This window comes from Aulonocara sp. 'chitande type north' Nkhata Bay, linkage group LG15, assembly GCF_057382095.1.
Source record: "Aulonocara sp. 'chitande type north' Nkhata Bay isolate Kocher_YH1m ecotype deep benthic linkage group LG15, A_spYH_male_GT1.1, whole genome shotgun sequence".
Classification (NCBI taxonomy): Eukaryota; Metazoa; Chordata; class Actinopteri; order Cichliformes; family Cichlidae; genus Aulonocara; species Aulonocara sp. 'chitande type north' Nkhata Bay.
Window position 1 is genome coordinate 16,433,729 of NC_141358.1, and position 14,741 is coordinate 16,448,469.

The following is a 14,741-nucleotide window of genomic DNA, read 5'->3' on the forward strand; positions in this document are numbered from 1 at the left end:
GGTTTCAATCAGTATGTGAAGCTCAGATCTTATCGAATAGTCTGGCTGATTGTGACTGTAAATAACGTGTTCTTTCTCAGTTTTTCTACAGATTATTGAGAATTAGCTTGGAGAAAATCCACGAGTAACTCACAGGCTCATACTAACAACCTTGACCTCATTTAAGCAAAAAGACAAAAAATAATCTAAGTTCTTTTTGGCATTTCTGTCATTTCCTCCCCATGACAATAAATGAATTCACACTTTGTGAAACAGTACACTTTGTTCCCTTCAGACATCACTGGCAGCCATGGCGGAACAATATTAATAATTACACCTGTGATGATGACAGAGGCACAGTCTAATTTCAGTCCCACAGAGCCAGCAAGTTGGTTTTTTTAATTGTCTGTCTGCTGAGGCAGCCTGTGACCAACAAATGTCCAATTTTAATGCATCTATTCTGATTTTATCTGCAACATTACTGCTATCATCTCCTGCCTCCTTGGCCTGCACTGCCAATTCTGCCATTGTGCTGGCCTGAAGCCATGTGGGGAGAAGAAAACATCACTAAAATGTCTGAATAAATGGAAATTAGATCATTCATAATCAGTGAACTGAATCTTTATTTATTACGACCATGCACAGGGCAGGGCTTTGCTATTGTGATTCATAACAGGATCTGACTCTTAATTTGTTGGTGAGTAATCTGATCGAATGTGCTGATAACTAGTCGGCCTGTCCAGATGAGAAGGGACACTGGAGCAAATATGAAGTGTACAAAGAAAAAACAAAAACAAAGAAAATGTCCTTGAATCATCACCGATCAGGACTGTGTGTGAAATGTGAAGTGTTTTAATGTTAAATGCGACTAAAACGTACTTTTCTTTATTTCTTTCTCCAATTTTCTTTCTCCAAATCGGGATCTTGAGGTTGTTTTTTAAGCTTTAAAAATAGCTGGAAGGCAGACCCGACTGGATAGGTGGGGATGATGGGGTTCAACAGTTAGAGATAGCCAACAAAATATATGAAGTGTGCTATCTGCGCTCTGAGTTTGTCAATCGTGGTTAATTATTCACAGAATAAACAGGCATGGAGTGACTATCAACGAAGTCTGCAACCTCCATCTGTCTTTGAAAGCATTCAAATTAAAGTTAAGCCTACTCAAGGCAACTGAAACGTGCAGCTATTTGTTCCTGTACAATACAAACGATTGTGATCACAATAACGTCATGAAGTAGGACAGCAAGCTTCTACTAAGCTGCTATTTATCTATTTGTTGTGCTGTGGTGATGCTGGTTCTTTGCCCGAGAACATCCTCTGCAAAGAGGAGCTTTGGGAATTCAAAATTCAAAATCCCTTTTCTTTTCTTTCTTTCTGTTTTTTTCCCCACATAAGAACCCTCTGTCGTCTGCCTTGTTCCTATGCACCGCACTTGACAGCTTCATGGGTTGGGCAGATAACGCGGTATGGAAACACGTGACCGGGCTTTGTGGAAGCTACGCTTCATAAGTGTGAAGACAGAGAGAAATAGATTGGAGAGACGCTGGAGGCGGCAGGAGCAGCAGGAGCAGCAGGAACAGCAACCTGTTTCTACAAAGCAGGAGCGCACTCCAAGAGCGAAAAGGCACTTCTGCAGACACCCGAAAAACTTAACTTGCGCAGAGAATTTGAAAAGCAAACTAATTATTATGATAAAAGTGACGATTTGCGTTTAAAGCTTTCATGGTGGTTGTCTCTCCTTTTATGTAAGATCTGAGTTGGTTGGAGGATGCGTTTCTGACTTGGACTAATGCGCGGTGAAAAAGGGCGATTCTGTGCACTTGGGAAAATTATGTAAGGTAAAAATCAGCACTTTTCTATTGCAAGCGCTACATTAATACTTAGATTAGTACTTCAAATGCCTTTTTAATGTTTCTTCCGCCATCAAAGGGTTGGTTTTTCTTTTTTTCTTTTTCTCTTAAATGTTACGTATTTCCAAATATTAATTTACGCACCGGAACACAGGTTCCAATATACATTCCCACATTAAATGTTTAAATTCGTGTGGGAGTGTTTAAAACTGTATGTGGAAGTTATTTAATAATTATTGTTCTGTAATTTTATATGTCTCATAGTAGACTGCACAAATTTGCACAATAAGCTTAAAAAATGTATAAAACAGTACTAAGAACAAAGTGAGCTACTGTGTGGGTCATGCCTAACTAACTAACTCAGTAATACGTGTGGAAAAAAATCTGAACTGCACAGACTTTCAGATATCTGCAGTGGAAAATTTGAATTATGCGAGGATTATCCATCTTAGAGAAATTTCAGCCCAAATTTTGCACTGCTGCAAACTTGTTTCTGTTTATGGCTTGTATTTTCTTAGATTTTAAAAAAATATTTCTGAAATTTTGTTGTTGTTTTGTTTGTTTTTAAATCAATTTGTAGGTTGTCCAGACATCTTAGACTGCAGTATAACCCTCAGACGCAGCCATGAAATCTGTGCTGGATGGTGTGGCAGACACCACCTTTCGGACTATTACATCTGGTTTGCAGTATCTGGGCTCCAACGATGCTAACTATGATGACCCGCTCAGTGATGTAGACTTCAAGGGCAGCTTCTCTCTGCAGAAGCCGTTATCTGCTTTCCGCAGCAACTCTTTCCCAAACAAAGTACCTCCAGACGAGGAGCTCATCCTCAAGGGCATCCCCTTCTACCCTACCAATGCCACAGACTTGTTTGGCAACAGGAGTACATTCAAAGATGAGACTAACAATATACAGTGTGGGGAGAACTTTATGGACATGGAGTGTTTCATGATCCTGACTCCTAGCCAGCAGCTGGCTGTGGCTGTGATGTCTCTGACCCTGGGCACCTTCACTGTTCTGGAAAACCTGGTGGTGCTCTGCGTCATCCTGCAGTCCCGCACCCTCCGCTGTCGACCGTCCTACCATTTCATCGGCAGTCTCGCTGTGGCTGACCTGCTGGGCAGTGTTATCTTTGTCTACAGCTTTTTGGACTTCCATGTTTTCCACAGGAAGGACAGCCCCAATGTTTTTCTCTTCAAGCTGGGTGGAGTCACGGCATCGTTCACAGCGTCAGTGGGGAGTCTTTTCCTCACTGCTATTGACCGCTACATCTCAATTCACCGGCCTCTCGCCTACAGGCGCATCGTGACACGGACCAAGGCTGTCATAGCCTTCTGTATGATGTGGACAATCTCCATCATCATCGCAGTGCTACCTCTGCTGGGCTGGAACTGTAAGCGTCTCAATTCTGTTTGCTCAGACATATTCCCCCTCATCGATGAGAACTACCTGATGTTCTGGATCGGTGTAACCAGCGTGCTGCTTATTTTCATTATCTACGCCTACATATATATCCTGTGGAAAGCTCACCACCATGCTGTCCGCATGCTGAGCCGCGCCTCCCAGAAGAGCCTTGTTGTCTATTCAGCAGATGGGACCAAAGTGCAGACCACACGCCCTGATCAGGCACGCATGGACATCCGTCTGGCCAAGACCCTGGTGCTTATCCTGGTGGTGCTGGTAATCTGCTGGGGCCCATTGCTTGCCATCATGGTCTATGACCTCTTCTGGAGGATGGACGATGACATCAAGACAGTGTTTGCATTTTGCAGCATGCTCTGCCTGCTCAACTCCACTGTCAACCCAATCATCTACGCCTTGAGGAGCAAGGACCTGAGGCATGCTTTCCTCAGCTCCTGCAATGCCTGCAGGGGCAGTGGCCAGCAGTTGGACAATAGCCTCGAGTCAGACTGCCAGAACAGAAATACCCACATTTCTGCCAACAGGGCTGCAGAGAGTTGCGTGAAGACCACTGTGAAAATAGCCAAAGTAACAATGTCTGTATCAACTGAAACTTCTGCAGAAGCTGTCTAATTGGCCATGACGGGGAAAACTGTGTAAATGTCATCTCTCCCCTCCCCAAACAATGCCATTCCACAACGTAAAGCAGAGGTTAGGCATTCATGTCCCGAAAATTCTGACTTACATCCTCACGTAGATGCTTTAGTGGTTGCATAATTTACGTTTGTGTATGAGTACATAGTGTGCCAAAGTGCCAAATGGTATTGCAAGGTCATGTAAAGGACTCATATAACTGGAAGGGGTCATTAAAGACTATCATAAGTCTGCTGTTTACCAGAGACGTCATGATATCCAATTAGTGAAGGTATATTATATTTTTGTACTGTGAATTCAGGTTTTGAAAACAATATTTCATTTATGGGATAAGGGGCTACTGACATTTTTAAGTAGAGATGTTTTACTGTGTCATTTAGACTTTAACACGTCTTGCACCATAAAAGTATGAAATCCTCGCATCTTGACTTTCTACAGGCTTCATGTACATGTTGCATATCGACATTTCTATAAGCAAATAGAAGGAAAAAATTGATGCAAACTGTCTTTGCCATATAACATGTTACTTTTGTACTTCTGACAACACTCAGTGAGTGGCAAACGTGTGAGGAGATTTTTGAGAAATCAAAGGTGGTTTGTGTTCCAAGACAGAAAACATTATCACCATGATGAAGCAAACTCTAAGGCAAATAGATTCACAGCTTTTGGCATCGTGAAATCTGAAATGGGATCTTCTGCTGGAGAGTGACTGTCCCCGATGTCTGTTTCTTTACTCGCTGGCTGTTACACCCTCAGAGTAACGTGTCTTTGTTCCGATGTATACCTAACAACTGTACAGTGTTTTCTTGCAAAATAAAGTGTTCAGATCGACTCATTCAACTACAAAGCCGAGACAACAATAACAAAAAAGCTTTTGTTCGAGGCTTGAACAGCTCAAAAACTGAATTTGGACGCAGTGTGCTGGTCACTACTGTAAAAAACTGACTCTAGCTGCTTTCATCAAATGTATGATTTTACTGGATTCAGCCTTGTACGTGTGTGATACCTTGTGACTTGGTGATATGTTTCCAATCCTGAGTCTTTTGATCATTGCAGTGAGGTGTTTTAGTGCTACTGTTGCAGCGGGGCATCATGTTGGAAAATAACCCATGCACGGGGCTAGTGAAGTAGTTTTGGCGTAACTCTACATTTAAAAAAAAAAAGAAGTCTACTTTTATTTTATGTATGAAAACAAAGAAACTAAGGTCTTTTCATTAGCTGGTACTTTGAATGAGAGTTTTGTGTATGCGTTCTGTGGAGCATTGACAACTGACCTTACAAAAGAAGCTCAGAAGATGTGATTTTTCTAATAGGTGATGTAGTACTTTTAATCTAGAAATCTCACAGCACAATTGTTCTGTAGACATTTATCTCGGTGTAAACTTATCCAGACAGCTGTTTATCAGTATGCTTTGCTGCCTCTTGTAATTTTGAGTATTGAAGATCAAAATGTCAACTGTCAAGTGGCTTCTGTACATTGGTGGCATAATGAGGAATCTATGACTTTAAAAATCCCAATCAGTCAAGTGTTTTTAGTATTGCTGTTCTCAAACTTTTGAATAAAGTCGCAGCTGGTGGTCACTTTGCGTGCAGTTTGTTTGTTTGATTGATTAATTAACGATGGAAAACAGGACGTTTTGCCTAATCTATCCACTCAGTTGAGAGGGACCAGACGCTAAGAAAGCACAGCGCTGAGCTCCTGAGCATCTGTGATGCTTCAGTGCCCCCTTGTGGAAGAATCTAATCAGCCTTTTTGAATAACGAGGACATTCCTCCTGTTGGATTTAGCTTTGTTACGGTTACTTATCGCAGCCCTAAAAGTGACAAATTGCAAATCACTGGCTGCAAATCATCTCCTGACAGCAACATCTGCTCTGATCTTTTTATCTCTTGGATTACATGAAGAGGGAAATTGAAACATCTGTTCTCACAGCTGTCCTTGGGATTTTGTTTAATGCAGATGCTTCAGTCTTCAAAAGAAAAAAGAAAAAAAAAAGCCATGAGGCAGCATACATGAACAGGTCTCTCAGTAGGCAGCATGGTGATTCAACGGTTGGCACTTCTGTTTCACAGCACACAGGTCCAAACCAAAACAGGACCCGGGTACTGATGTGGGTGAATGAGATTCTTAAAAGTTTGACTTCCTGTTTAAATAAAAGTTAATAACCCTGTCAAAAAAACAATAGCCTTTATTCTAATTACATTTTTCTCCTTTTTACATATTAGATCGCTGATTATGCAACAAGTCATACAAGACTAGTGAAAATAGGTCTTTTCTACACCCTTTAGCACTAATATCAGTCTTAAATCAGAATAATAATAGTTTATCGAGCCGCACAGCAGCACAGTGACACAAAGAAGAAGTGGTGAAATAAACAAAGCTAGCATATCCTGTTGTACAGTTCAAACATAGCATATGTGTACAGAGGTTGCTGAGGAAGTGATGGATGGGAAACGTCTTCAGTGTATCTGTGCAAGAGGTTGAGGGTTATTTCAAAACTCAAACCGCATCTCTGAGAGACAGACTTTTGCAATCTGATTGTTAGAAATGAAAATACCACATTTTGTAATAATTGTTTTTTTTATTATTCTTAATATTATTCTTTGCATCAAACAACACAAGGCTGAAGCAAAGAGAACACAAGTCTTTGTGTTATTAAAAAAAAAAAAAAAGACTAAATCAAAGTGCCACACCCAAGCTTTAAAGGGAGTCCTACAGGGTATCAAAGGTAGAACAGTTCTCGGCTTTAACATATGCGGGGCATTTTATGGCTTCTATATTCTCAGTAATAAGGAATGAGAAGAATTCAATTTGTACTTGGGGGTTTGGTTTTTAGCAAGCAGCAAGCTGTCTGATATTATATCCGACATAAAACACATATCCTAAAGTACCTTATTAACCTAACAGAGCACTTTGCTCACTTTTCTTCCCTAGAGTTTCTAAAAGTAGAATGAGAGGCAGAGCCTTCAGTTATCAGGCCCTCTCCTGTGGGAACCAGCTTGAGTTTGGATTCAGGAAGTCTTTTTAAAAACTACACTGAAAACTTTCCGTTTTGATGAAGCTTATAGTTAGGGCTGGATGAGGCGACAGTGAATGATCCCTTATTTTAAACTGGTGCTGGGCTTCTTTTGATGCACTCATTTCTTTTTCATTTACCTCTTTTCACTCCCTGTGGATTCATACATCACAACTGCATTTAATCACTAATAATGATCAAACTCTACTTTCACTTATTGTTTGGATTTAGTCTTTTCCCTTACCTCCAATCATCTGCAACAGATTCCTGCCAAATACCTGTAGGGATTATTAAAGTGTTTATTAAAGTGTTCCGATTCTGATGATTCTGTTGAAGGCTTCATGTTTTTTTCTTCCCACTGTCACTAAGTGTTTGCTCATTTCTGGTTGTTGAGTTCTCTCTAACATTTAAGTAACTTTACTTTACAGTATAAATTGCCTTGGGGTGACTGTTGTTGTGATTTGGAGCTATACAACAAAATAAAATTGAATTGGGTGAAACCTTAGGATTAATTTAAACAGAAGCTTTTCTTCATTTGTTAGTAATGACACAAGACGAAAACTCTTTTTCTGAGGCACATTCTCAAGTACATAATTTAAACGGGATTATACAATGTATGGACGACAAACAACATAGAGAACATATTGAAATCGGAGTTCTTCACCATTTAAGTAGCTGAATTTTAACTACTTTAAATATTGCTATTAACCAGTTAATTATGTTAGGCAAGCTAGTGATGATTTCGGTCGATATTTCCTCACATATCCAAGATTTAATGCTTTAAAATGTGTACTTTGAATGGTTTCTTCTAGAAAACAACTCCTAAATGTCAAGTCTGTTGCACAAATACTTTTTAAAATGTATTTGATATCATATCCTAAAGTTTTAGACGAAACTGAAACTTCGCGTGGATTTGGTACGTTTTGTGAACAAACAAAAACAAATTTAAAAAGAGTGCGTTTTCTGTGTTTTCGGGAAACGTAGTTTTCAAAATGTACAACCAAACGGATGCGAATGTGTCTAAAAACTACAATTACCTGCAAGAGCGTGTCTTCTTGCACATGCGCATTACCAAACAAACGCAAACTAATAAAAGGTAGGGCTGTCCAGACCGTTGTAGTCGGTGCTCTCAGCTAATGTGGTAAAATCTGTAATCATCTGCTTTAATGCGACGTTTTTGCGACGTTATTTTATCCTGGTCACGGTAAAATATATTCGTTAACGTGAACGTTGTGAGATTTATCAGTGGAAGACAACGGGAGACGAAAAAAAATCCGTATTTGTCTGCAGCCCGGAAAGGCTTCTACCGATCGACTTAGCTAACACTAGCTAGCAAAAGCGGTACATACCCGGGCCCAGGCCGGCGGCTTTCTCGGATACCAAGGAATTTTGAAGTTTCCTGGCTTTAAATATTTAACATATTTAAGCGTGATGGCTTGTGGAGCGACTCTAAAAAGGAGTTTGGACTTTGATCCGTTAATGAGCCCTGCTTCCCCCAAAAGAAGGAGGTGCGCCCCGGTTATGTCTCCAGTGTCTTCACCGCAGAAATATCTGCGCATGGAGCCATCGCCTTTCGGGGAAGTGTCGTCCAGACTCACCACGGGTAAGAAATGATGTCTACGTTTGATTTCACGGCCCTCTAGTTTTCTATATTTATACCACGCTATATTAACAAGTATTTCCAGTGGCGTACATGATGTAACGCTCCAAACACGATTGTGTAAAGTTAAGACAAGCATTGTTATATTTAGCGCAGCATGTGGTGGTTATTTTGTTATAAATTCAACTTCCATCGAACTTTTATGGCTTTATGAAGAAATATTGTTTGGTATTAATGTGCGGGGAGGGGGGAGATAGTAAAAGAATAATCTCTTACAGTTTAACTGATTGATTTAATGTATTTGTCTACAGTCGGGATATACATTAAAATAATGCCAAGGCCATACTTAATGATCATATCTGAATACTGCAGCGACTCTGTCTCCATACAATCACAGCACCTCTATGTAAAGATCTCATTTAATGCTGCTTCTGTCTTTTTCAGAGCAAATTCTACACAACATTAAACAGGAGTACAAGAGGTTTCAGAAACGGCGACACTTGGACAGTGCTTTCCAGCAGGCTGAAGGCTGTCCTCTGGACCTGCAGAACATTCCCGGTGGATCTGCCTTACCAGGTAGCTATACCAGGGTTGTTTTTGAATAGGCTTGTTTTGCTGTAATCCATGAACTTCCTGTTTGAGATCAGGGTTTAAAGGGTAATATAAATGTTTAAGTCAGTTGCATGGAGTGTGGATGAGCTTATTGTGAGGGATTGTTTTGGGTTACAAGCCTGATTTTTCTCATTTTTCACACTAAATCATCACTTTTCTTTTACTGCTTTGTTTTTTTTTATATAACATTGCTTGCTTGCTGGGAAATCCTGCTGCCTAAGGCAACTCCACAAAAAGGCAGAGGGAGAACAGATGACATTCCTTCCTTATCCTTTCACTTTCTTTTGATTGTGTGTGTGTGTGTGTGTGTGTGTGTGTGTGTGTGTGTGTGTGTGTGGGGGGGGGGGGGGGGGTTATTTTTTTATTTTTTATTTTTTTGTGTGTAATTATCCCAGATGGGAGTGTACAGCAGACATTGGAGACTACAGATGGTAGAGGCCCTCTGGGTCTTGAAATTACACTTGACTTAAAGTGTATATGCTGTACTAATACTTAACCGCAGTCAACAGTGGTGTTAAGTCTAAAAATAAGTGTCAATGGCACATTTGCGTGACATACATCAGGGTATTCTGTCATCAGTTCTTTATTTGAACTGTTCAGCTTCACTAAAACATTTATCAAGACGTGCGATAATTGTGTTTAGTGTTGTTTTATTGGTAACATAAATGGCCTTTTATTCTACCAATAACAGTAACAGAAATATACATCTTGGTTGAAGGTTGGGATGTAAAAAAAAAAAAAATAGACAGCAATCACAATTGGTGTATCACAGATAATTTTCTTTTATATGCTTAAAATGAGTGACAAAACCCATAAACTCACCAAAACAGTGTTTACATAGGAATGTTTGGGGGGTGGACAGATCATAAAGTGAAAACCAGATGTGTTTTAGAGTAAGATTAAAACCTGACAGCAAAGCATATGCACTTGTTTGTTTTTTAACAAGATTTAGGGCAGATGAAGTGTTTTAAACTGTAATTACAGTATGAGGCTCAGGTTAACGTATTCGACTTGACAGCAGGCCTGTTTTGACTATATTTTAGTTTTTCTCATCAGTTTTAAGTTGCTTTGTTACAACCCTCTTTTCTATTAGCGATTTGTGGTTCCTAGCTATTATCAGACAGATTTAAAACAAACTTATAGAAAAACATGCTGGAATAAAACTATTGTGTTGCTCTGTTGTGTTTAACAACGAGAACCTGCAGCCTGCTCGTCTCCTACTTTCCTGAGTGTAGAGAAAACCACCACGAAGTATATATATGTGTGTGTGTGTGTGTGTGTGTGTGTATATAGATATATAGATAGAGAGAGAGATATATCTCTCTCTTTATCTATGTATCTCTTTATCTATAAAAAAATTAATTAATTAATTAGAGGTGGGAATCACCATACATCCCACGATACGATATTATCACAATACTTGACGTACGATACGATATTATTGCAATTTTTAAAAAATATTTTGCAATATTCAGATTCTGTACACAAAGGTAAACTTTATCAATATTCATTTTATCTAATATCAAAGTCTCACACTCAGTCTTTCTCTCATTTCAGTTTTATTGTTGACAAACTGGACGGTTTGTATTACAGTCTAGTCCAACTTAACTGAATGCAACCATCTGGTACAATTATAGCTATTCTGAACTTTCGCAATTTATAAAAACTATGCAGCCCCTTCAGCAACTGAAGAATTTGAAAGTAAATTAAAACAAAATATAATTTTACATTAAATAAAAAAGTTTTAAACTTAATTAAAATAAAACATGTCTTAAATTAAAATAAGTAAACTGTCATGTTTATTGCTGCAAAAAAATAGTTAAACACATTTGGACAGTGAAGGAATGTCAGGATTCTTGCTCAGAAAAAGGATCAACATGCTCTGAAGTCAGAGCATGTTCCAGTCCACAAAAACTTTTTTGTAACAAAATATCGATTTCTGCTGTCCCTGTATCGATACATTATTAGCAAACAAAATATCACGATACTGTGTGTGTATATGGGAGATAGATATAGATAGAGAGATATAGAGAGGGAGATATAGAGAGAGAGATATAGAGATAGATGGATATATATAGATAGATAGATAAAACAAACATGACTGTTTTATGCTTACTGCACTGCCACACTTTCTGAAGTAGTCCACTGGTGCTGCTTTTATACTCTTGTCATTAGCTGGTCTCATAGCCCACCATGAAATAGTCTACTTCCAAAAGGCATTTGCAGTAATGGTTCATGATTATGGACACTGTGGCTCTTCTTTTTTCCCCCCCTTAACTCGGCACAATTTTGTTAAGTAATAGGAAATATCTTTGGCCAGAATCTTCAGTGGGGAGGTGTCACCATGGCAACCAGGAAAAACAAGCTTAAAAAGAGCATTGTATTATAAACCTGTCATCTGTCTGGCATGACTCAAAGTGTGGCCTCTGGTGTCAGCAGCGAAATGGTTTACTCTTCCACAAAGCGTGCCAGCCTCCAAATGTGGACGTTTAAAAAGTGGAAAAATATTAATATATATTAATTTTGTGTGGCTAGTATTGTGACTAGTCAATAGATTAGGGGTTGTGACTGTTTCACTAACTGCCGAGCGACTGCGTTGCATTAATTATGAACGTGTAGGCAATCTGTCACTGTCTGTGACATAGCCTCTCAGCAGAGTGTCTATTCACACAGTGAGGGCACGATTGATGCAGCACATCACCATGCTCACACTGTTTTGGAGTGGTTCCAAAAACGTACAAGCACAACACGTTGCAGCTTGTTAGCCCAAACTCTATTGTTAGAAACAAAAGTTAGAAAAATAATGTCGGCATGACTTGAGACTTGTAGGCCGTTTTGCTGGCAGCAGAAATACCTGATTCGTGGTGCAGTGGTATCAAATTAAGGCAAGACTGACTGTGCTTCCTTTGCTTTGTTTGAAGCAGGCCTTTGATTTGTTAGCATGAAGCTGGCAATTTTTTTTTTTTTAAATTTCTTTCTTGCTGCAGGCTGATTCTCTGGGCTATATTTTGCCTGTAGTGTTGTTGTTTTTTTGTTTTGTTTTTTTTGATATATATAACTTACATGTGAATTACTGACTCTTTCAACAGGTACATCCTCAGGTGCTTCATCTCCTGCCAGGAAAGAACAACCTTTGTTTTCCCTCAGACAAGTTGGGATGATCTGCGAAAGACTACTGAAGGAGCGAGAGGACAAAATCCGTGAGGAGTATGACGAGATCCTGACGACAAAGCTTGCAGGTATAGGGTTTTTTTTTTTTTTTTTTTAAATGTTATGTTCACGTGCAAGTAATCCAAACTGATTTTTTTTTGTTTTTTTTTAAAATAATATTTGATTTATTCCACTAGAGCAATATGACGCCTTTGTCAAGTTCACCCATGACCAGCTGATGCGAAGGTTTGGAGAGCAGCCTGCAAGCTGTGAGTGTATATTTTTGCTGTTAAACATTTCTGTCATATTAGCCATAGCTATGGTATTTGCCTCTTGAGGTTAAAGTGCATAATAAGTAGTTAATATTAAAATATAATATAAAAGGAAACTTGCTTTTCATGGCAGAGCTCTTGTCAGAGTCTGTGTACATTTATGCTTTATCAGCAGTTACACAGCTTCTGGGTGCATGTTTACATTTTCACAGCAGACTGAAGCTGTCTGAGCTAAATGGAAGTATAATGATGTGAGGCTGAACTGTCTAAAATGACAAAGTATTTGCTGCAGTAGACTGTGAGAGTGCAGCCTTTTCAGTGTGCCCAGGCATATCAGCTTATGCTGATAAAAGCCTCAGAGTCAAGCCAACATGAATGAAATTCAAATCGTAGGTGATGTTTTAGCTTCTTAGGGCTATTTGTGTGAAGGAAGAACTCACATTTTAAGCGGTAGCAACCAGAACTAGTTAGTTAGTGCTCGCTCATTTTTCCAGAATTTGGTTACAACTGACACCTAGTGACTCATTTTCTATATTCAGGTGCTGCAGAGGTGCAGTGTTTTGTGGGGATGTCATTCAAACAGCCCACCAATCTTAAACGGCAAACCGATGATATAACTGTGATCGAATAAAGAGGAACTGGACTTTGCGATATTTATTTAAACTTCTTCATCTGCAAACATCTCTCAAAACCTACTTTTGAAAAATGTTTGTGGTGCATAAACTGTATATAAATATTCAGTCCCTCCTTGTCCACCGAACCCCTCTATTGAGGGCAAAGCCTGCAATATTTGGCCCCCTTAGTGGTGCTGGTGACTTTTCCCACATCTGCTGTGTGGATTGTGATCAGTTGATCAGTTTCTTGTAGACGTGGTAGGGCTCGACTTATTTATTGACAGGTTGCTGTAGGCTATTTGCAGATGTATCAGTATTTGTATTTATTAATGGCCAGTAAATGGTAGTGGGTAAAAGCAGTAGAGACAGGGCAAACACCCTTCAACCATGTTATGAATATTGACTTTGCATAGTTTGTCCACAAGAGGGCGCTCTGTAACTTCCATGTTCCATATTTTGCAAACACAACAGCCAATCCTGTACTGGTCAGGCTTTTATTATTAGCTTAATCATTTACCAACATGCTACAATTACTTTTTTTTTTTTTTTCACAAATAAATATTCATAGAAAACAAAGAAATCTGTTTTTTGCGTGTTAATATAGAAGATGTTAAATTAAAAGTAATATTGAAAAGTAAATTTTTAAAAACAAAATGCAAACAAAATTTTGAGCTCTGCATGTTTGCACGTTGAATCCCATTTATGAAGTTGTCAGTGCAAACATTTTTGGCTGAACTTTTGTTAAATGTCTTCTAGCTTAGACAGGATTTATAAACTGTCTTATTAAGAACAGTTCCTGTCTGCCATCTCTTATGTGTAATCGTTTATTCCTTTTTTTTCTTCCATAGATGTTTCCTGAGGTTGGCGCCCAAATGGAGTACCATTTACTGCAAACTAATCCAGGGCCTCACTGGGTCTAGTTGGACTTTTCTCCTAGCTGTGCCATATCGCCTCTATGTGGACTCTCTGCCTCAGGCATCAGTTAGTGGCACTGATGTTTGCTGTTGCCTCCAGAGTTTGGAGGGCGCCCTGCTGCCTTCATGTCTGAGGATCCGCTGTGGCTCCACCCGTGGCCTCTCCACTGCCGCATCGATATTTATTTGGCATTGTTCTGATGCCTTTGTGAAAGGCTGACTGCTACCACTCATTTGACCTTTTGATTTCACTTTATTCTTTATCATATTGAGTCGTTCCACAGAGAGGATGTTACTGTCGCGGCTTTTCTGTATGTACTTCTTTGAAAAAAGGAATGGCTGAAGGCAGCTTTCAGACTGACTTGAGGAACAGTTGTCTTGGCTTGTTTCAACATAGTTTAAACTGTACTGGTGATTACTGCTTTTACACTTGTATACACTGTATATTTTTATTTTTTTGCTTGATGTGTGTCCATTGTACCATAATTTCATGGTTTTATTTGCTGTAGGTATAAAGGGGCTTTGATTCAAGAAAATCAAACAAATAAAAGTCTTTACACAAATGTTTAGATTGTCGGTTGTTTGTGGGGGTGGGGGGTTCTTTGTTTGTTTGTTTTCTAGCCTTTTACTCTTACTATCACTTGGTAATGGGCTTTGCCATTGTGATTTGTTACTTG

At 39.2% G+C, this 14,741-nt stretch overlaps 2 protein-coding genes across 3 annotated transcripts; both read left to right on the plus strand.

Moving 5' to 3' along the window:
- Positions 1-1,500: 1,500 nt before the first annotated feature.
- On the plus strand, positions 1,501-5,771 carry cnr1 (cannabinoid receptor 1). 2 transcript variants are annotated; one of them, XM_086264637.1, is made up of 2 exons: positions 1,501-1,812; positions 2,410-5,771. In XM_086264637.1, exon 2 carries the CDS (start codon positions 2,455-2,457, stop codon positions 3,862-3,864), a length of 1,410 nt encoding a protein of 469 aa, XP_086120763.1. In that variant the 5' UTR covers positions 1,501-1,812; positions 2,410-2,454; the 3' UTR covers positions 3,865-5,771. The 2 variants fall into 2 exon arrangements, with proteins under 2 accessions (XP_086120763.1, XP_086120762.1); XM_086264636.1 differs by having other exon boundaries at positions 1,501-1,817; positions 2,410-5,770.
- A 2,189-nt stretch (positions 5,772-7,960) lies between these two features.
- Positions 7,961-14,628, plus strand: akirin2 (akirin 2). Its single transcript, XM_086264638.1, has 5 exons — positions 7,961-8,505; positions 8,947-9,078; positions 12,204-12,353; positions 12,462-12,533; positions 13,999-14,628. Exons 1-5 carry the CDS (start codon positions 8,334-8,336, stop codon positions 14,007-14,009), a joined length of 537 nt encoding a protein of 178 aa, XP_086120764.1. The 5' UTR covers positions 7,961-8,333; the 3' UTR covers positions 14,010-14,628.
- Positions 14,629-14,741: the final 113 nt, after the last annotated feature.

Coding starts and splice junctions, on each gene's coding strand:
- cnr1 (XM_086264637.1), top strand. CDS start 2,455: ATGAAATCTGTGCTGGATGGTGTGGCAGACACCACCTTTCGGACTATT.
- akirin2 (XM_086264638.1), top strand. CDS start 8,334: ATGGCTTGTGGAGCGACTCTAAAAAGGAGTTTGGACTTTGATCCGTTA. Junction 8,506..8,946: donor GTCGTCCAGACTCACCACGG/GTAAGAAATGAT, acceptor TGTCTTTTTCAG/AGCAAATTCTACACAACATT. Junction 9,079..12,203: donor CGGTGGATCTGCCTTACCAG/GTAGCTATACCA, acceptor CTCTTTCAACAG/GTACATCCTCAGGTGCTTCA.